This window comes from Oculina patagonica, chromosome 10, assembly GCF_052425735.1.
Source record: "Oculina patagonica isolate OP01 chromosome 10, crgOcupat, whole genome shotgun sequence".
Lineage (NCBI taxonomy): Eukaryota > Metazoa > Cnidaria > Anthozoa > Scleractinia > Oculinidae > Oculina > Oculina patagonica.
The window spans coordinates 1,375,579-1,397,652 of record NC_135767.1 but is presented as its reverse complement, the minus strand read 5'-3'; the positions used below and the strand labels follow the sequence as shown (position 1 = coordinate 1,397,652).

Genomic DNA, 22,074 nt, shown 5'->3' with positions numbered 1-22,074 from the left:
GATGCAAACAACCTTTATGGGTGGGCAATGAGCAAGCCACTGCCAAAAAGTGGTTTCAAATGGAAAAGAGTTATGCCGACTGAAAACGAAATAATGAGAAAAAAGGAGTTTGCAAAAACCGGCTGGATATTGGAGGTAGATCTCGAATACCCTGCTGAACTGCATGAAGAGCATAATAGCTACCCGTTGGCACCAGAGAAAAAGAAAATAAGTGAGGAACTTTATTCTGATTACCAAAAAAAATTAAAAGATAAGCTTGAACTGAAACTGCCAGACAGCGAAAAGCTTGTTTTGACTCTTGAGGACAAAAGTAACTATGTTGTGCATTACCGAAACTTGCAGTTTTATCTTAAGCAGGGCATGAAACTAAAAAAAGTTCACAAAGTAATGGAGTTCGAACAAGAATGCTGGATGGAGCCGTACATCCGGATGAACACAGAATTCCGGAAAAAAGCAAAAAACGACTTTGAAAAGAACTTTTATAAGCTAATGAATAACTCAGTTTTTGGAAAAACAATGGAAAACCTGCGTAACCGCGTTGACATAAAAATTGCGCGAAGCAATGAAACAAACAAAATACGAAAATTGATTGCAAGCCCATTGTACTCAAGGCATGTAATGTTTTCTAACGATCTGGTTGGAATAGACATGCGCAAAAGCAAGCTTATTCTTAATAAGCCTGTTTACACTGGGATGACTATCCTTGACAACAGCAAGATACTAATGTATGATTTCTTTTACAACCATCTGAAAAAGGTTTACGGTCCACGTTGCGAGCTCTTGTATACGGACACAGACAGCCTTTTGCTCGAGATCGAAACAGATGACATCTACGAAGACATGGAATGGAACAAAACTCTGTATGATACAAGCGACTACCCAAAAGAGCATCCACTCCATTCATACGAAAACAAAAAGGTCTTGGGGAAAATGAAAGACGAATGCGCAGGAAACCCAATAAAAGAGTGTGTTTGTCTTAGACCGAAAATGTACTCGATAATGACTGATGTAGAAAGTGAAAAGGTTTTGAACAAAATAAACAACAAATTTCCCGAAACATACATATCAGAGTGTGATTGTACGGGACAAAAAATATACTCGATAATGACTGATGTAAAAAGTGAAAAAAAAGTTTTTGGACAAAATAAACGACAAATTTACCGAAACCTTTATATCAGATTGCTTTTGTACGGGACAGAAAAAGTCAACGATAAAGGTGGACGAAAAAAAAATAAAAAAAGCGAAGGGTGTAAAAAAGTGTGTTGTCAAGAAGCAAATAATGCATGAACAGTATAAGGAAGCGCTTAAAGGACCAAAGCAGCTGTGGCATGGAATGAACATACTTAGAAGCGAGGGTCATGAGATTTACGGAATGCATCTCAACAAGGTCTCGCTGTCGCCTTTTGACTCAAAGCGATGGATAGCGGATGATGGGATACATACAAATGCTTACGGATATAAGCCGACATAAACAGAACGTTTATAGCTTTTCTGGTGGTAACTGTGTATTTGGAGGAATAACAAGCAATTCTTCACGCACGAAGCCGCGCTTGGGGCCATCGTGCAAGTAATAAAGCACTGGCTGATCAGGTTTAGTAACAGACCTTTCAATGCTGTAGACTTTTAATGACCAAATCGGATCTGTTGCCCTTTTTACACCACCTTCCAGCTCGCCAGGTTGGTAGAGATAGCGCACATTAACGAGAGAGGGGAGCTTTTTTTCTTTTAAGCCAACAGGTCTTGTATATTTTGACGACGGTTTGGAAAAAACAGCCTTTTCTTTGATTGCGGCAGCTGGTTTCTTGCCAGTAAGACCTGTTACTTCGTTGTTCAGAGCTGTAACAACTTCGGGTAGCCTTTTAACCCACGCTGTCGACCTCTGGCCAGATGGCAGGGTCATCTCGACACCGTACTGATAACCAAACAGGCGCTCTGCCAGTGTTTGATTAAAACGTTCAACAATGGCTTGATCTCTGTGGATGTTAACACGCCCGCGCCTAATATAGGTTTTGTGATTTTCCATTTCTTTGGTAACAGCGCCCATGAATTCGCGCCCGGGGTCAACTTGCAGCATCTGTGGCCATTTTAGTGCACTTCGCCTGTAAATTGTCTGAAAACCTTTTGCAACCTCAGTTGAATCTTTGGAGGTCAAAGGCTCGGCCTCTTTGTAACGGCTGGCAACGTCAACAACAGTCAGAGCGTATTTGTAAACTTTTCGCCCTCGCGGCAGTTTGTCGTGTGGCAGAAAAAGAAGGTCCGCCTGGTGGACCGCGTTAGGAGTAGAAACATCGAATTTTGGGCGAGGAACGTATCGGGGTGCCGGAAGGTAGATCTGCCAAAGGGCCTGCTTAATGAGCCACTTTTTAGCAGCATCTTCGGAAACCTTGGCGGCCTCGGCTAATTTTTTTATCGCGGCAATTCCTTTCCAATAGCCCTGGGGGCTATAGTAGACTTTCGAGATCTTTGCATCCATGCGTATACAAGAAAAAAAGAAAAGTTTAAAGAAACCGAAAGGCAGCGTACCCAAGTGCAAGCGCGCCAGCACCAACGAACATAAGTTCACCTTGTTTCTGCTGCTCGCTTGGCTGATAAAAATCAGAAAACTTGGGCTCTTTCGGTAAAATAATTTGTTTGTCAGGATGTGCCTGGTTGTAGAGTTTGAAAGCGTAGTCAGTGTTAGTGAAGTTCTGTTTGGCCTGCTCTTTTATTTCCGCGTTGGTTTGTATCCAGTCGAGAAGCTTCGTGCGGTCTCGAGAGTATTTCGCGTAAGCTGCCTGGTAAGCCTCGAGAGCTTTGTCGTGCCTTTCTTTTTCTTTCAAAGCTGCGTCATCTCCACCACCCAAAGCTCGAGCAAGGTAGTTGCCGCCAATGAAAGCAGCAGCGTTCAAGATAGCTCCGCCAGCCATAATCGCGATGCTTGCCATGGTGTGTCTTCGTCACAGAACTTTGTTCTTATATTATGCGAATTTTTTTTTAATTGGTTGGGAGGATTTTTTGGTCCTCGAGATATTGTTTTAGTGCAAGACTGCCTGTCATGACGGCTGTGAACTTTACATAGTTCATAAAACTGCTGCTCGGGTCGGATGTGAAGTTTTCTTTCACAACTTTTTTGGCAGCCCAGCCGATTCCGGCGGCTAGACCTGTAATGGTGGCTGCATCCATGAGTGTTTTCACGAGTTTGTTGTCGGACATGACGGTAGAACTTAGTTCAGTATAAAATAAAAAAAAACATTTAATTGAAAATTCATTGTTCCCCTTCTTCTTGCGCTTCGCCCGTTTGGTTGCATCCCGCGCCCCGTGAATTTCCCCCGGCTCAGCGGAATAACTGGTGTCGGGACTTCCACATTTATTATAAAATGATGAAAAAATATTTAATTGAAAGTTTATTAATCCATCGGACGAATTCCTCTTTTTGGTTGCGGAATTTTCGATGATGCGCTGATTCGCTGCCGCTCTGCAGGAGCCTCTTGAGCTGGCTCGGGTTCTGGTGCCGTGCCTTTGGCTGGGTGGGTTTTGCTCTTGATAAAGGCTTTGATGTCTTCGCGTTTGACATAAGTTGTAATAATTGCAACGCCAATACTCATCAAAGAGATCCATTGATTTGTGCTTAGACCGCTGGATTCCGGCGGAGACTCGGTCGGAGCTGGTTCCATTACGGGTGGAGTTACATTTCGCTTAGCAGACGCAGATTTCTTTTCCTTTTCTTTTGCAATTATGGCAGCGGCCTCGACAGCAGCTTTTTTCTGTGCTTCACGAGCCTGTTTTGTTTTTTCAGCTGCAAGCTTGCCAGCAGCCACCCGCTTTGGATTTTTGGCAGGTTTTGTTGCAGGAGTTGTTGAAGTGACTTGTGGAACGTTTTCAAGAACAACTGCAGGTTCGCTCGGTATTTGTGTTTCAGGGTCCGCCATTTATTAGAAAAAATAATAATATTTAAATGAAAAATGCTTAGCAAACTTTTTTGGTCAGCATTTAATGAGCATTGTTCAGTAATTACTTAGCATTTTCTTAGCATTGCTTAGTAATTTACTCAGGAAGATCTTTATGCTCGCTTTCTAGAGTCGCTTGTGGTGCTGTGCTGTAATCAATGTGCTTTGCTGTTATCAAAGCAACAGAAGCTGGAGCAAGAAACTTGCCGTATTTAAAAGACAAACCGCCGACAAGATTGGAAAGCTCGTTGTTGATGATGTAGTCATTTTTTAGCTCTTTTTGCAAAGCTTCAATATTTTTTAAGGGCACGAACAGACTTGCGGCTTTCGTAAAAAGAGTGAGCGCGCTGTCGATCAGATTTTCTGTGGTCTTGGCTCCCACATACGCTTCGTACCTCTTGAAGTACTTTTCGACGTCTTTGTCGGTCAAGCGCTTTACCTGATCGTGAGTTAGCTGCACACCGATTGCTTCTTTAGACTTGCCTGTTGAAACAAGTCTTGCAAGCTGTTCACGTAAAGCTGGAATGTCAGGTCCCGCTGCTTGCATCTCTGACGAGTCGCTTAGCGACACTGGTTCAGGTTCAAGCAATTCCATTACGGACGTTTCCAACATAATTCGTTCACTTGCAGTGATATCGGAAGTGGAAGTTGCGAACGGGTCAGCCATTTATTACTCAAAAAAATATGTTCAATAAAAAAATTCTGTGCCGTAAGGGTGGCGATGAGAAATAACAAGATGCGAAAACTTATTTTTTTTCAGCTTTGAAATGACTTCTTTGTAATCTTCATGGGAAAGTTCGCCAGCGTAATCCTCAAAGATTGCCTTCGTGGTCTTGGCAGAGGGGGTGTAAAAGAAAACGATTGCCGCAACATTTTCACGGAATGAGGCTGTTATGCTTGTCATTTTTTGAGTCAGCACCCATATGCTCAAGCCTGCGTGGCGAGCAGAGAAAGCAAGATTCACCAACTCCCCCGTTCGCCCTTTCACATCTTTAGAAGCAGCGCAGTCGTCGAGGATTATAAGCGTGTTCGCACCCTCAAAAAGAAATCTTGAAAGCTTTAACCAAGATTCAACCTCGTGCTGCTCGCAAATGTAAACAAAAAATCGAAGATCTTCCTCAGCAAAGCGATAATAAGTCTTGTTGTGCGCGAAAGTCGGGCATATGAGCACGATGTAGTCAAACTTGCCTCGGAAAGGGCCACAAAGCTGATTGACCACGAACCTTGTTTTTCCTGAGTTTGTTGGTCCCACAATGAGGGCGTTGAAGGGTATATTGGCAGGATCCATTTCAGAACAGAACTTCGTTTGCGTTCTTATATTATAAAAGCACAGATTCTAACTGCCTGCCAATTATGTTCATTTGGGCGTCGCTGATTACGTAAATGTGGCAGTTCAAATTACCTGAGCCGCTTGTTTTCCTCTCTAGCTCAAGCTGGACACCATCCTTTGTGTTCACAAGGCGCTTGCCGCTTCCGTGCATCGAGTGGTCAGCCATGGAACGCAGATCAATCAGAAGGCCGAACTTGTCTTCTGTGTAAAACTTTTGCAGGGTCATGTGCTGCGTTTTATTTTTTTCTTTCATGAAGAATCTTTTAACTTCTTCCCATATGTCCATTCCTTCGATGCCGTTGTTGTACAGCATGTTTGGCGAGCCGTTGACAGTGACGCTTACTTTTGTAAGGTCTGGGTTAATGTACTTTTCCGAGATCCTTGCACCTTTGGCATATTGCTCTATAAAAAGTAGCAAGATACCTTTTAGGGACCTCCTCTGAGGGTTGACCTTAAGATTCAGACGTGTTTCGGATCCTTTTGCAAAAGTAACAACTTCGGCACGCTGGATGTGGTCGTAAGCGAACTCTTTGCCGCCCGAGTAAGCGCTGAACGCCTCATCTGCGATTTCCTTGCTTCTTATCATCTCGTACTCCAGCTGTATGTTTGTCAGCTTGTATTTCAGTTTTGTTGCATCTGAGCCTCTTACAACATGTTCGGCTGCCGCGAGCTTCAGTTCAAAAACAAGATCGTTGTATAGTGCCTGAGGATAAAATGCCCCGTGGTCAGTTAAAATCTGGTGATCCAGACGGATCCGGTATTTATTTCCATATAGCTCATTCAGCTTTTTTTCTGCTTCGACTCCTGAAGTTTTCTTATCGCCAGCATTTGAGCGAATTTTGTTGAGGTCCTCGCTCTGAATGCCTTCTGGCACCCTGTCGTCGCGCTCCTCCTGCGAAAGGAAAAAATCTTCGAATATTTTGTAGATGTCATAGCCAACCGTGTCCTGCATGACGGTGCCTTCGTACTTTACAACAAACTTGTCGACCAGAGCTCGGCTGACGTTGTCAACCAGAAAGTTGTTGGCATGGCCTCCGCTCAAGTCGATGTTGAAGCGCAGCGCCAGCGAGCCAGGCACAATGACCTCGTTTTCGTTCAGCTTTGGCACTGAAACATACAACGTTTCCTCTGGATTGGCTTCAGTGCGGTCAAAAGTGATTCGTTTTACAGCGCGCTCGGCTTTCAGTGCGCCGAGTATTTTCTCTGTGCGTCCCGGTCGAAGGTTGTCTTGAACAGCAGCCATCTCTCGATTGGTTTTATTGTTAAATTGAAAAGTTTAATTTGAAAATATATATATAATTACGTGATGTCGGGAGTAGGGGAGGCAACAGGTGGTGGTGATTTTGGCTACGAGGACCCTGATTTGGACCGAGATCTTGACCACAACAGTGATAACGATGATGAAGAGGAACAAGAGGTCGACACAACCCGACCATTTCAGCCCGGGTTGATATCCACACCCAAACAAAAAGGTGAAGAATATGAAATGCAAACAATGCAGCACGAACAGAGCGGGCTGCCAGACACATCCTACGAAGAAACACCATTGTTACCTAATTATGTCGAAGACATAGAAGAAAGACTAAGAAATTTAAGAAGGAACACAAATACTTCATTATTGGACATAAGAAACGTTTCTACTAATGTTACGAGTGACATTTTATCACCTGAAGATCAAGAAAAAGAAATACAAAATGTAAAAGATTTTATAAAGAAAAGGTACCAAAAAGTGGATTTTGGAAAACTTGGGCCAATTCGTTTTTCATCAAAAAAACCAATGGAAATTGTTGTGGCAGGTCCAAAGGGTGGTGAAACAAAGATAGTATTAGATGACGGAAGCGGTTTGCGTTCTGATTTCTTAAACAAAACTTTCGTTAAAAAAGCACTTGGTCCAAAAACCGAAACTCTGATTTCACAGGAAAAAGAAAAAATACAAAATGAACGCAAAAGATTAAGAGATGCCGAAAAACAACTTAAAGAAAGACAAAAAATTGAATTTGAAAAAGAAAAAGCCGCCCAAGAAGCGCAAGATCTGAGAATCAGAATCGAGCGAACAAAAGCCAAGATGGATCAACTTGGGTCAAATGTTGAAAATGAATCAGAATTGCGCAGACTTAAGCAACTGAAAAAAAATCTTGAAAAGGATTTTGAAAACGCAAAAACAGAAGTTGCTGCTCTTGAAAAACAAGCTAAGCAGAAAGAGAAAGATCAAACACGAGTCGACCAACTCAGGGCAAGCATTTCAGAAAAAAATACTGAAATAAGCACAATGCAAGAAAGGCTTAACGAAACAAAAACTTTTGATGAACTTCGTGAGCAAGAAGATGAGCTCAAGCGCCAAAACGAGGAAGACAAAAAAGTTATTGAAGATGAAAATGCCTCACCATCAGAAAAACAAGCGGCTGAAGACAGAGTTGCAGAAAGAACCGAGGAGCTCGCGCGTTTGCAAACGCAGATTGCGGAAAGAGAAAGGGCGCTTCCACTTCGTGAGAGAATCAAAGAGATCTTCAAAAAATATGGCGTGACAGTCACAGCGATCTTTCTTGCTGCTGGTGTCACGATTGGTGCTGTTATTGGTGCCATTACAAACTCTTTGAAGGCTACCGGCAAAGCTTTGGGAAAAGGCCTGAAAGATGTTGGCTCAAAGGTTGCATCAGCTCTGCCAGGGCTCATTGGCTCGATTGTGAGCTTTCTTTTCAAAACCGCGGGTCAAGCCATCGGTTTTCTTGCTGAACACACCTGGCTGCTTATCCTTGCTGTGGTTGCTTTTCTTGTTGAAAAATACATCAAAAAGAGACGTTAACGCATAAGGGTGTAGATCAAAGCTGCAGCTCCAACCGCACCAACAGCGATAGTTGCTTTGTTTATTTCGTGTGTATCATTGACTTCGACCTTTGTAGCTTTAGCGCTTTGCGCGCTTTCAGCTTTCAGCACCTTCTGTGCTCTGCGACACCTTGGTGCCGTAGTTTTTTTTGTGTCCCTTTGTGACTCCTTGTGTATAGGATTTGAAGGGTGGCTGTTTGGTGGGTTTACCTTTGATGGTCCTCCGGCCATCAGTTTAAGAGCTGCTTTTTTTGTTGATTTATTAACATCATTATTCAATCCAACTTTCATTCCTCCTACAGCCTGCTTCAGCTGATTGTTGTAGCCAACAACGCTTTCTGTGTTTATCACCATCCTGCCCGGCATCAACCAGGCACCAGGGCAGACGGCAAGGTTAAGCCGAACCTTCGCTTCATCAATAGAAAGTTGGTATCTTTGAACTGACTTTGCCAGATCTGGTTGCCTTATAGCGTCTTCAACCAACACGAGGAACTCACTTTGAGCCTCCTTTGCGCGGCCGCCTGAACCAAGTATGCTACTTCGAACGTTGACCTGCGAACCCAGAATACAGTAGACAAAAGCCTCTATCGACTGGTTTACTCTCGACAAACCTGCCTGAGTCAGCCCTTCTGCGGCGTTAGGACAAAACCAGTCTGCCTGTGCATATGCAGCGTCGTCTGGCTCGATGTATTGAATTAAGTTACCCTTGCTTGCAGCTCCCCCTTCGTCCGAAAATTTATCGTAATCTGGGTATTTTGCTCCAGAATTTTTTGGTCCAATATTAGTAAACCAGATATAAACGTCACCAAGTCCGTGGTTTGCGCCTCTTGTGAAACGAAAATCGCTTGACGGGTCGACACCGAACTCAGCGCATATTCTTTTGTACGAAGCCACATCGTATTTGTTGTCGAACTCGCTAAACGTTGGGTCGCCAGGCAAGGCGCTTACGCTCTGAATTCCACCCATCTGAAACAATATTCGCCTGATTGTAAAATAAACGTGAAAAAGGTAAAAATTACGCACAACCGGTGGCAAACTGAGAGCTGAGTGTTCTTCATCAAAAATTTCACGACTAATCCCGCTGCCTGTTGTCGCGCACCAGACAGCAAAGTTAAGTTGTTGAGGCCAGTAGCCAATATTAGGGCTAGCAAGCCACCTTTTTGACTCTTTTCCTGATGTATGCTTCAGTTTTGTTTTTTGAAAAATCTCTCTTAATTTCGTTGTGAAATATTGATCTGGTGTTACGTAGATGTTAATTTTGCTGTTAAATATTTTTTTCAAACTCGGTGCGGCTTCGTGAAATCCAACCGCGGGAATTGGTAAAGATGCGCCTTTTGCGCCGCTTGGTGACAGCTGTTGTGGAAAACCGCCAGAAATTTGATTCACCCCCAGTGCTTTTTTCATCTCTGGGCTCCAATATTTGCTGTCAGAGCCAAAAACATTTATCAAATGGCCTTGCTCTGCCTTGTAATAAATGTCTGCCGTTGCTGTGTGGTTGTACGCGAACTCAACCTGTGCAACAAATTTTGTTCGGTCAGCGTTTGGATATTTTGCAAGAAAAGGTTTCCACGCCTTGTCTTTTGCCGCTTCAGAAATTTTAGTTGCTTCTGGGGTTTTCATCCACTTCATAAAATCTCTTTCTTTGGAATCAAGAAAAATTGATTGAGAAATGTCATCAGCTCTCGGAATAGGCGGAGCCATTTTATATTAAAGATTTATTTTTCAAAAGATAATTATAAAGATGGTTGTGCTCACTGTCACCACAACAGAAAATCCTCACACTGTTTATTTTGACCAGCCTATTCCAAAACCAAGCTATATCCGGCTTTTAAGTTGTTCTCTTTACAACAGCTGGAATAGTTTTGAAAAGGATGGAATAGTTTTTTATAAACAAGCGAACAAGGAAGAGAAGGCGCGTTATATACGGCAAGGAAACTACTCACTCGATGACATTGGAAGTATTTTTGAAAAAGGATTTCCAGAGAAAAACATGTTTTCTGTAACAAAAGGCATTACAGGTCGTTCTTTGATAATAAGAGCAAAAGAGCCCAATTTAAAAACTATTGGACTAAATGAAAGTCTTATTAAGTTCTTTAATTTGCCTGGGTTTGAGAATCACGCAAGCATTGAAAAAGAATATTTTGAAACATTTGAGATAAATAATGTTTCAAATCCTAAAAATTACTTTATCGACTGTGACCTTATCGACAAGCAACAAAGCTTGCTAAATGGTAAGCCAACAAGCCTTTTAGCGTTTTTTGACATACGTGGAAAACCGTATGAAAAAGTTTGTTACCAAAATACACATCTTAACGTCTTGCGCGACGTTTCTGCTGAAGAAAATGTATCATCTCTGACTCTTTCGATTAGAGATGAAAATGGAAACCCATTCGATTTTAACGGCACAAATCTTACATATGAGCTGGAATTAAATTAAATTAAATACAAAAATAAAATTTTATGTATACGACCATGTCATCTGCTAATGTTCTCCCGAGTGCCCCTGCTTATGGTGTTAGCGAAGAAAACAGCGTAAAACACGCGGAAACCCAAACTTTATATCCTGTTCTGCCGCAACAGAATGACTTCCGTTTGCAAAAAGCAAATGAAGTTTTGAAATATTTAAGCGAAGAAGTTGACCACTATCGGCTGGTTGCAAAAAAATACAAGCGAACAAAGACAATTATCAACTACGCTTGCTTCATTGCTGGTGGCGTTTCTGGTGCCCTTTCAGCAGGGGGGGTTGGTGCTGCAATGACAGGGATTGGCTTACCTGCGGCTCTTCCGATTGGCATAGTCGCTGCTACGTTCGGTGCCAGCGCTGCAGTTTTAACCGGTTTTTACAAAAAACTCGAGCCCAAACTTATTAAGCACTGCAAAATCATGGCCCTTGCCATGTCAAAGTTTGATACCGTCAACCGAATTCTTTCCAAATCTCTTGTTGACGGCAAAATAACAGATGCTGAGTTTCAGAGCGTTCTTAATGAGAAAGAGAGTTATGAGATTCAAAAACAAATCTTTCGTAAGGGCACACTTCCAAAAGAAAGTAAAAAGCAAAGAAGTCCTGACATTGAACGGCTGAGAAAGGAAATAAAAAAACAAGAACTGCAGAAATTAAAAAAACGTCTTTCAGCCGAGTCGAAATCAGATTTGAGAAAATAAACACTGGATTTAATCTGAGTGTTCAGAAAAATAAAATTAACGCATGACACAAATCGTGACATTGTGTTACACACAGCGTGACATTGTGTGACACAGAGCGTTACAGTCACGCGTGACGTTGCGTGACAGGTCAAACGAAAGGGCAAAACCCTGGTCGGGGGGTGCTCGTTGGCTGTTTCTTGCCTAGCCCCGGCTAGGACTTTTTCCCCGCCGCTGACAAGGCGGCTGTCCCGCATTTTTACCTCTGCCGAGGTTTGAAATCCCGAGGGATTTCTGAGCACCCCCACGTTATCAGTAGGGCCGAGGCGGGTTCACCCAGGGGTATCTCCCACTGAAAGGAGTCCCCCTATACCCCGTAATTCACCATCCGCACAAGCCATTATAACAGGATTCAAGTGGTTGGCCATCCACTACCTCCCTTGACTTCACCAGAATTTGTGAACTAACAAAAAGTTACGGCCGCGTTAACTTATATATAGTTCACTTTGTCACATTTTTCACTTGTGGTACCCTTTTTTTTCACCTATTTTGTTTTAGCAAGTACGCATGCGCTTTTGGGCATCAGGATGATGTCATCATTAATTAGACACTTGGTAAAGTTTGGTAAATAGGCTAAAATGTTGGTTCTTTTCCAAGCGATTTGCTTTATTTTAACCGAACTTTCTACTCCCGTTTGGCAAAATGAGGTCAGACAGATAACATATCAAGTCGTGGAAGCAATGCTTGAAGCAGAAAAAAAATAAACAGGCCCGATCGAGTCCGATGTTTCGGGAAAGTTCTTTCGATCGATCGATAAACTTCTGTGATCAAATCCTTTTATTTCTCGATTTCTTCTCTTCGCTTCACTTCGCCAGCTTCTGTGGGGGCACAAAAAATTACAGCGCGTTAACTGAGCGTATTTTTTTTGTAATATCTGTTCTGTTTCGTTTTTTATCGGCCCAAACACTAAATCCTGATTAGGCCGCCATGTTTTTTCTTTCTGCTCGTCCAAGGGCCTGAGAACTAGAAATATGGTTTCCAGACTCTCTCTGAAAATGTCACGCAACTCACGTAAGTCGCTCGCGATTTTGCGTACCGCTCGCGGGGCAACCATTTTTCTGTCAAAAAAAACGTTTTTGCACTTTGTCAGACAATGTTTTGCATGTTTTTAACACGTGTTGTTTGTCAAAAAGTTTGCAAGAAGCTTTTTGTCAACTGATTTTAACAATTCGATGGTTTCTTCTCTTATAAAAAAATCTTCTTTTTTTGCATTTTTCTGGTAATTAGGACGCATGATGTCTTGTTCTTTTGTGTTATTTGAAATTTTTTTTGGGCATGTTGATGTGATTGATTTTCTTCCTTTTCCCATTTTATCTTTATTGGGCATTTGTTCAATAGGAATTAATTCTGGCACAGCAATTCAGCTTGATATTTTTGAGAGCTCAAGCCGCAGAGATTTTGGGTGCCGCTCGCGATTTTTGCACACACATATAAGGTGGGGGTTTTGGTCACTAATCGCGACAAGGAGCGAGGCGAGCCGAGCGAGTTGTCGCGATTTGTGCCAAAACCCCCACCTTATATGTGTGTTCCCAGTTGTCCCAGCTGTCCTATTTTCTTTCAGTTGTCCCAAGTGTCCTTACAGTCTCAACTGATCCAACTGTCCTCATAATACTATTTTGTGTTCATGACATCAAGAAGTAATTATATAACAACTGTACCCAGTAATGTCCCTCATGACTTGGTATATGGAGCATATCCCCAAATTAAAAGGTTTTCATATGGTATCTGCAGTTACAGGAGTGCATGTAAAAAAAAAAGTTATGTATTTATTTATTAATCGCTAGACCCCAGCACACAATCTCCATGGTGGAGGTTGCAGATGACGTAGATTCAATACTGTCCAAGTCTGATGTCATGCTGAATTTCACCATTGAGGTAATATTATAATATTATTATGCACTTACTGTCTGATTAAGAAGGCTTGGCAAAAACATTATTTTTTTGGCCTGAGTTCATTGCCTATGGACAGAGTTAAGAGAGGTCAAGCGAGGTCTGCGTTTCATGATTGACAACAACAACAAGAAAGTTTTTTTTTCACTTTAGAATTTTACATGTATTTTCACCTCCCACAATTAGCATAGCTATTCAAGACAGGAGGTGAAAAAGGAATGAAAAAGTAAGGTTGACATGATGACCTAAAATTATACACAACAATAAAAGAAACAAAATAATTAAAGAAGGAAAAGAAAATAATAGAATAATAATACTATTAATAATAATAAGAAGAAAATATTACAAGACAGTTTTTTGGTAGTCTGTGAGGGAAGGCTGTTGGAGAGTTGTGAAAATGTCACCTGCAATGAATATTGAGTTGAACGCAATCTGATCTTGACTGCTTTTTGCAGGCCAGGGCCCAGGTGTTCAAAGGGTGGATAACACTATTTGCTGGATAAATCGTATTCAATGGATAAGTCTTAACAAAACATACCATGCTATCCACTGGATAATGACTTATCCAGTGGATGATGCTATCCACCCTTTGAACCCCTGGGGCTAGCTCTTTACATACATCAGTGAAAATTAGCTTGTTGTACTGTTTTCTATATTATGATAATTTTTAAGGTTGCATCACTGATGCCGTATATGGTGGTTGTATGACTTGTTTTAAGTTTCTGTTCTTTTCTTAGGTCATTGTGGTAGAAGCAAGAGGTCTTAAGTCCCTTCCACCTATGAAGATTGTTTACTGCACTATGGAGGTGAATCATTATTTTATTGATTTGTAACATCAGATATTTATGTGATTACAATGGTGCTTCTGAGGTCTTGTTACAGTGCTGTACATGAAAATTTGAAAAGTAAGTGGAGTGTGCACCCACCCCTGACCAACCAATCCCCTGATCCATGAATAAAACTAGTGTTCTTTTTATTTCATTTTAAGGTGGAGGGTGGAGAAAAATTTCAAACTGATCAAGCAGAAGCTAGCAAACCTGTGTAAGTCATTACATCAAATTTAGATTTCTTTCCCCTCAGGAAAACATTTTCTATTATTAGAATTTTTCTGTTATTTTAATATATGTATTGACTACAGACTGTTTGCAGTCTTAGCTCAATTGTTCAACAAAGCATAAAAATAGCTTTAAAAGTGAAGCCCCTAGCCCCAAATTTTGCAGAGAGCTGCAAGACAATTGCATTCAATCCTGGACATATCTCCAGACTCTGGCCAAGTGCAAAATTGAAAAAGACTTCTCACAGGCAGTCAATCAATTTGCAACCTCTTAAATTGGTACTTATTATAAGCAACAGGGCTGTCATTAAGGGCTGTAACCCATAACACCTGTTACGGCTTAGTTCATCCAGGTGAAGATGTCAATCGGTGTTAAGTTACACTTCTTACAGACTTCTAACAGAGCGAATTGCTATAGATGATATATTCAATGTAACAGCATCCTTAAAACTTATTGACAGCTCTGGCAATGCTTTTCTATGCCTTAAATTCAGTTGTTAAAAAAAATTAAATTTTGATTCCATTCAGCTGGGAATCTCAAGGTGATTTTACAACTTGCCACCCACGTCCGATAGTGAAGGTCAAACTTTATGCAGAGAATTCAGGACTTCTGGCACTTGATGATAAAGAACTGGGAAAGGTATGTACTTAATGAAAAAAGAACCTTAAAGGTTTTATTGTTTGTAAAGTCAACTTTTCAAAGAGAAAGAAAAAAGGGAGATGGGGTTGACAGCCTGGAAAGAGGGAACACTTTTAGTGTCTGACATAAAATGGCAAGCATGTGCCTAAATCTCCATTAGAAGAAATGGCTGATGATAATTTGACAAGCATGTTGTACTTTAGATCCAGAGGTTCTTGATGGTGTTAAGCCTGGCCAGGGTCTTTGTATTGTTTTCTTGGGCAAGATGCTTTACTCTCATAGGGTCTCTTTCCCCCCCAGGTGTATGAATGGGTACAGAGAAATGTTGGGCAGGCAACCAAAAATAATGTCTGGGGGTGGGGGGGGGGGGGAGGGAAAGTCAATAGACCTACAATGGTCTAGCTAGCTTTCACCCTTTGGTTTTTACTGGTCTGTTTACTGGTTCCATATAGCTTGTTGGGATAGAAGCAGGAAGAGAAATCAGTATACCTGGCACGAAAATGGATAGAAAATTTTGGTGGAGTTTTTTCTGTATCTCGACTAGCTCGACTGCCTTTACATTAAGTTATTCTGTACATTATTAGTCCTCTTTTAGTAACATTCCGGTTGATCTGTAAGTACTCAACTATACTCGATTCACTCTCAACCACAATAAAGTCTATTAGACCATCAAAACTCTTCTCATTATCTTGATTGAACCCTACCACATGATAATCGGTTTTATCAACTCTACGCAATTTAACATCACATCTTTACTCTTATCATCTCAAGTAAACTTTCTACTCTTATCTCTCAAGTCAAATATACCACATAATAACAATTTTTCACAACTCGACTCAACTCTACTACACCATCACAACTTTTTTCAACTCGACGCAATATGTGAATACCCAACTGTTGTACCCTACTCTGCTGGACAGCACTTGAATCTGCTTTACTATCATGTACTCTACTCCCGCATCTACGTACGCTACTTGACTGAACTCGTCTCTACTAGATTACACTCTGTTCTACTCTACTCTACTAACAATATTCTAGTTGTCTCTACTTAACGATTGTCGATTGGACTGGTCTCTACTCTCAACACTTCTTTATTCGTCTCCGCCACGCTACTGTACGTTTATATAAGCTTATGTGACTGTTCTCGTCTCTATTCCACTCGACTCAACTGTACTCTACTGTACTGTACTCTACTTTGCTCTAGTCTACTATACTTGATTCGAGTCTACTATACTATTACGCTACTTTACTCTACTCTACTCTACTCTACTCTACTCTACTCTACTCTACTCTACTCTACTCTACTCTACTCTACTCTACTCTAGTATAATATACTTTATTCGAGTCTACTCTTCTGAACGTTGCTCTACTCGACTCGACTCTACTCTGCTATATTTGATTCGAGTTTACTCTACTGTAGGCTACTCGACTCAACTAGACTCGACTCGACTCTACTGGACTCGACTGACTTGAATAACCTTCTACTCGACTCTACTCTACTCTATATATACTCTACTTGACTCGACTCGACTCTACTTCACTTGACTCAACTCTACTCTTCTCCACTCTACTCTTCTCGACTGTACTCGACTCGACTCGACTCGACTCAACTTGACTCTGCTCTACTCGACTCGACTCGACTCCACTTAACACTACTCCACTCCACTCCACTCGACTAAACTGTACACTTCTATGGCCCTACGTTTTCATTCTAAACTTTACAATTCTACGGCTTTACGTTTTAATTCTAAACTGTACATTTCTACGGCCCTACATTTTCATTCTAAACTTTACGCTTTTACGGCCCTACGTTTTCATTCTTAACTGTACATTTCTACGGCCCTACGTTTTCATTCTAAACTTTACGCTTTTACGGCTCTACGGTTTCATTCTTAACTTTACCCTTCTACGGCTCTACGTTTTCATTCTAAACTTGACACTTCTACGGCTCTACATTTTCATTCTAAACTTGACACTTCTACGGCTCTACGTTTTCATTCTTAACTCTACACTTCTACGGCCCTAAGTTTGAATTCTTAACTGTACACTTCTACGGCCCTACGCCGGTTTTCCTTCTAAACTTTATGCTTTTACGGCCGTACAAGTCGTGTCGAGTCGAGTCGAGTCGAGGTGGAGTAGAGTAGAGTGGTGTAGAGAACAGTAGTGTAGGGTAGTGTCGAGTGGAGTAGAGTTGAGAAGAGTAGCGTATAGTAGAGTGGAGTAGAGTAGAGTGGTGTAGAGTACAGTAGTATAACGTAGAGTGGAGTAGAGTCGATTTGAGTCGAGTCCAGCCCAGTCCAGTGGAGGTGGAGTCGAGTTGAGTCGAGTAGAGTATAGTAGAGGTGGAGTAGAGTAGTGGTTGAGTCGAGTCGAGTCGAGGTGTAGTAGAGTAGAGTGGTGTAGAGTACAGTTGTATAGAGTAGTGTCGAGTCAAGTCGAGTAGAGTAGAGGTGAAGTAGAGTAGAGTGGTGTAGAGTACAGTAGTATAAAGTAAAGAAGAGTAGAGTAGAATAGAGTAGAGCAGTGAAGTAAAGATTGTAACGGAGAAGATTGTAGCGGAGTTGAGTGGTGGTAATAGATTATTATAATTCTTTGTAAACTAGTATTCCTTTATCCCTTTTATATAGGCTTTGATTGGCCGGTCGAGTTAGTCGAGGCAGAAAAAACCCCACCAAAATATCGTATCCAATTTTGGGACACATTTGGAAATCAGTGAATCAAATCCCAATATTCTGCACTTGCAAAGCCAACTACAGAACCAGTTACCAGTGATGAGAAACAAGGTCATGCTAAGTATGATCAACAGCAGGGCTACAAATATTTTTTTTCACTTGAAAGGACATATGCCCTACGAAGACACCATCTTGGTCAGACAAAACTAAATTGTGGTCGGCCATCACCAAAAACAAAGGTTGAATTTTATTTCCTTAAAATTTCCTGCTTTGCAACAGTGATCAATGTCAGTGGATTGTGCCCCAGCTCAGATTTAAGAATTTGAAATTGAACGTATGTTGTGTTTGTTGATTATTCTTTACCCTTCACCCACAGGTGATAATTAAGCCGACACCTGGTGGATCAGAGCTGCCTGAACTGTATGATGTTGTGACACCCAAAGGTTGGACTGGTGATAAAATTAAATTAAAAATTGCAGTCAAGATGGATAAACCTGTGAACCTGAAGAAATGTGGGTAAGTGAACTGATATTGCATGTAATAGTTGCAAAAAAGGCCATTGCCGAGTTACCCTTTGCCTTTGCTCAAAACGAGTCTACATGCGAAACCATTCAAATGAAAATGAATTTCAACTACAGGTCCACTTTCATGCAAATGAAACTCATTTTCATATGAATGGTTTCCCACGTAGACTTGTTTTGAAACAGAGGCAAAGCGTAACTCGGAAATGATCTATCAGGTTTTCTTTGTTTTTTTCACCTTTGCCTGCAGGTTTTTTGGTCAACCCTTTAAGTCTTAAGCTTGGCAAAATATTAATTCTCCTCACTGTCTACCAGACTTTTTTTCAATATCAGTTTTGAGAATTTGGTGTTGTTGTTTTTTTAAGCTGGTTATTTCCTTTGGCCTTATTCTAATTACCATTACCTTAATACAGTTTAGCTGCTGCTATCCTTATGCATCATTTTTGTTTTGATTCTTAGAATGATTTATGTCCAGGGGAAGAGTGTGTGGAAAAAGTGGAAGAAACGCTTTTTTGCTCTGGTGCAGGTGAGTTGTCTTGGCCTCTGAAAACCTAGGATGCCCCTGTTATTGACTTCTGCCTATTTTCATACTCAGTCATATATTTACACATGAAAACATTTTTTTAACAGTCACATGTATAATTATAATACCATTGTCTTCAGGACTGTCACATATCAACATTTAGTACATGTACAGTGGCCTATATAAGCTAGTGATTTTAAGTCTGTTCTTGGGTAAGACCCTTAATTTACTCTCACAGTACCTCTCTCCCCCCCTGAAGTGTTATGTATAGTGTTCTTGAAAAGTGCTGAAATGTAGGGGGGAGTAGCAATACTCCTAGGTTCCTCCTACTAATGAAACTGAGTTAGTGATGGCCTGATGAGGAAGAGCTATGCAAGCCGTGGAAACACAATATACTAACTACTTCCATTGCTTGTCGCAGGTGAGTCATTATACCTTTGCCATGTGCAGTTACCGTGAGAAGCAGGCCGAGCCTACTGAGATGATGCAGCTGGATGGGTATACTGTGGATTATTGTGAAGCAGTCAATGGTAGGTCACTAAATTAACAAGCCAATAAGTATTGTTAACACTTGGATCACTGCCTTGTGTCCCAGCTAGGACAAAGATGATAAAGTAAGCCTGCTTCATATGGATGTGGGGTATCAGGGGGTACTCAGGGGCCTCCAATGGTGGCCAGCCCACCCCATTTAAGACCAGCCAGCAGAAGAAGGCGGCGAAGACAAAAAAAAGAGACTGTGGAGAAAATGGACCAAAACAGCCAATGAACCACAAACTCTTGCACCCATTTTAAAAACAATAATGTAGTCACAACTATGTCTTGCCTGAGCATGCACCAAATTGCTGTCCCAACCCACTGTTAGTACTGCTAAAACCTGCTCTTGAATGCTTGTTAACTTAGTTAAATTGCATAAAAACATTTCTGTTTGTCAGTAATTTTATTTGATGTAATTCTAACTTCACAAATTCATTTATTGTGTGATTAATTTTTGTAGATGAAGAACACAAAGGTGGAAGATTTTTCTTCAAAGCAGTAAAGGAAGGTGATCAAGTGTTATTTGCAACAGAGGAGGAACTTGAAAGACAGATCTGGGTTAACAAACTGTACACTGCTACTGGACAGTCACACAAGCCTGTCGCACCAAACCTGTCGGCAGTTAGTGTCCAGCCACATGCTAATAATACACTAACAAGACTTCAAGGAGGTCAGTTGCTAGCTGGTGCTTTTGGCTGAGATTTGAATTGAAGATTTGAACTTAGAGATTTGAACTATAGCCCCCCACTTCCCCCACCTCAGTCAATCCCTCCCCCCTCCCCCTGCACCCCACCCTCTTCTCTGTAATTAGCACTCCTCACTACCCTTTTCAACCTTCCAAGTTTATTTTTTTCCTAAGTGGCCATTTGGCCACCGACTGCTCAAGTTTGGTCGCCAGTGAATCATTTTAGTTGCTAACTTAAGCTCACGCTTTCAATCCTTCTTCTCGATTTTAGTCGCCAGGCTGGTGAGTTCGGTTTCAATGTAGTTGCTAGCTCCAAAATTTTAGTTGCCATGACGACTAAAATGGTCTTAACTTGGAGGGTTGCTTTTGAATTGAAAGTTGCAAGTTGCAATGAGCAACTTGTCAATCAATATTGGAACATTGTGCCACAACAATGCAAAGTTCCCATCAAAAGAACATTCAGTTTGACTGTAATAGAGTCAAGTCATTTTTTCAGGGTCATAATTCAGTGCCTTGTGTTTAATAGTCCAAGGTTTTAAATAATTAATTTATGTGTTAAATCATTTATTATCCTATTTAGATCACGACCGTGCGAGAAAACATGGACTGGAAGACTTAATTCAAGCGGATCCCAACACATTCAACCACCATGTATTGTTTGAAAAGCTTCAGCACCTGACCCTGACTCACAGGCTAAATGACTCATATTCCTGTTTGGTATGAAAACTATTCATTCTTCTAATCTTGTTTTAAAACTCTGATCAATGCTCTTTCAAGTTCCATTTGCCACATTAGACATGAGAAGAAATCTGGAACATCTAAAATTGCAGTCTCTTGTTTGACCGTTACTTGGGACATTATTGCTTTTCATCTTTTGTTTTGGCCCCAGTAACAGCCACAAGCAACTGCAATATTAGACGTGCCAAAGATTTCTTCTCGTTTCTAAAGTGGCCAGTTGGTATTAATAATAATAATAATAATAATAATAATAATAATAATAATAATAATAATAATAAACTTAATTGACCACTCCCCAATGGGGTTTTTCAGGGCCAATGTGAAACAAATATTTTAAATAAACATAACATGGTTAAAAATCCCAACTGGCAGGAGGCAGACCAGTTGGCTAATTACAAACGCAGCCGAGGAGTTGAACTCGGGACTACCGAGAACAAATCCAGCTAGTGGTCAGAACGGGACTTGAACCCGCGACCTCCGGATTACAAGTCCGACGCTCTAACCACTTGGCCACGCTGCCTCCTCAGTTTGAATCAGAAATTTAGTTGCTTTTCCAGAAAAAAAATGGAACTTAGATGGAAATGGAATTTTTCTGGAGAAGAGTAGATGGAAAATGAAATTTGTCTGGAGTAGTTTTTAGTTCTTTCCTACATGTACACTTTGTTATTTTGAGTTCTCCTCCATTCTGAAGGGATTTTTGGATGTTTCAAAATGACATGCATATTGTTGAGCTACAAACCTTTAAACTAAAAGCAGATGATTAGACATGGTATTGTACATACACAACAGGATGATTAAACTTGCTTCTTATCAATGGAGCATGAGGGTCATACTGCGAGAATATTGCCTGAGGTCTTTCTGGTACAGACCAAGTGAAGCAAGCCCCTGAGCATTACAGGAAAATCCATCCTAGTCAAGCTCAAGCCATGATAGACCTTTTTCACTTGGGCGGCTTGTTTTCCTGTTACAGACCACGTGTTGTTCTCTAGAGAATTTTCCTTTTATCCACATAAAATTTATTCATTCATATACACACGACTATTTGAAAATTTGAAAGCAAGAATTCTCAAGAGAATCATCACATGGTCTGTAATGGGGCAACAAAACGCCCAAGCGAAAAAGGTTTATTTGTAACAAAAGGATTTCAATAATTTATTCAAAACTTGTCTGTTTTCAGGGCTGGTTCTCTCCAGGTCAGATCTTTGTGCTTGATGAGTATTGTGCACGGTATGGAGTTCGTGGTTGTAACCGGCAATTAAGTTACCTCAGTGATTTGCTAGACAGAGCCGAGGCTGGTGTCATGATCGACCCAACCCTGCTACATTACAGCTTTGCATTTTGTGCATCACATGTGCATGGAAACAGGTCTGTAATTATCCTCAGCTGCTTTTTTTTTTTGTTACAACATTTTTAGAAAAATGATAGCAGTGTATAACAATCCTGCTGTCAGTAATCGTCCTGTCAAAAACCCTGTGTTGAGTCATCCTGTTGTCAATCATGCACTGTCAATCACCTTCCCTCCAGTTACCCTGTTGGT

At 41.1% G+C, this 22,074-nt stretch overlaps 3 protein-coding genes across 3 annotated transcripts in view; 1 reads left to right on the top strand and 2 right to left on the bottom strand.

The window, feature by feature from the left end:
- Window positions 1-22,074, top strand: part of LOC144667141 (calcium-dependent secretion activator 1-like) — a 40,855-nt gene that overhangs the window by 6,515 nt on the left and 12,266 nt on the right. Inside the window, exons 4-13 of the mRNA XM_078528530.1 lie at window positions 13,065-13,155; window positions 13,908-13,976; window positions 14,159-14,211; window positions 14,753-14,864; window positions 17,913-18,052; window positions 18,517-18,583; window positions 19,002-19,110; window positions 19,575-19,784; window positions 20,380-20,516; window positions 21,715-21,902. Of these exons, the coding sequence (XP_078384656.1) occupies window positions 13,065-13,155; window positions 13,908-13,976; window positions 14,159-14,211; window positions 14,753-14,864; window positions 17,913-18,052; window positions 18,517-18,583; window positions 19,002-19,110; window positions 19,575-19,784; window positions 20,380-20,516; window positions 21,715-21,902 (1,176 nt within the window). The remainder of the gene's footprint in view (window positions 1-13,064; window positions 13,156-13,907; window positions 13,977-14,158; window positions 14,212-14,752; window positions 14,865-17,912; window positions 18,053-18,516; window positions 18,584-19,001; window positions 19,111-19,574; window positions 19,785-20,379; window positions 20,517-21,714; window positions 21,903-22,074) is intronic.
- LOC144628658 (uncharacterized) lies at window positions 4,024-7,929 on the bottom strand. Its single transcript, XM_078486797.1, has 3 exons — window positions 7,843-7,929; window positions 5,420-6,148; window positions 4,024-4,365 (listed from the first exon to the last, which is right to left on the bottom strand). Exons 1-3 carry the CDS (start codon window positions 7,927-7,929, stop codon window positions 4,024-4,026), a joined length of 1,158 nt encoding a protein of 385 aa, XP_078342923.1.
- LOC144628657 (uncharacterized) lies at window positions 8,056-9,708 on the bottom strand. The gene has a single exon (XM_078486796.1). It carries the CDS (start codon window positions 9,706-9,708, stop codon window positions 8,056-8,058), a length of 1,653 nt encoding a protein of 550 aa, XP_078342922.1.

What these genes read in the sequence shown, in the direction of transcription:
- LOC144628658 (XM_078486797.1), bottom strand. Translation starts at nt 7,929, where the DNA reads ATGAGCCCTGGCAGAGCTGATGCAACCTTTGAGCCAACATCTTTCAGG. An exon ending in CGGTAGCCTTCAAAGAGTTT is followed by an intron (nt 6,149 to 7,842) that starts GTAATGGCACCA and finishes TTCCTTTCGCAG; the next exon opens with GAGGAGCGCGACGACAGGGT. An exon ending in TGATTGATCTGCGTTCCATG is followed by an intron (nt 4,366 to 5,419) that starts GCTGACCACTCG and finishes ACTCACGATCAG; the next exon opens with GTAAAGCGCTTGACCGACAA.
- LOC144628657 (XM_078486796.1), bottom strand. Translation starts at nt 9,708, where the DNA reads ATGAAGTGGATGAAAACCCCAGAAGCAACTAAAATTTCTGAAGCGGCA.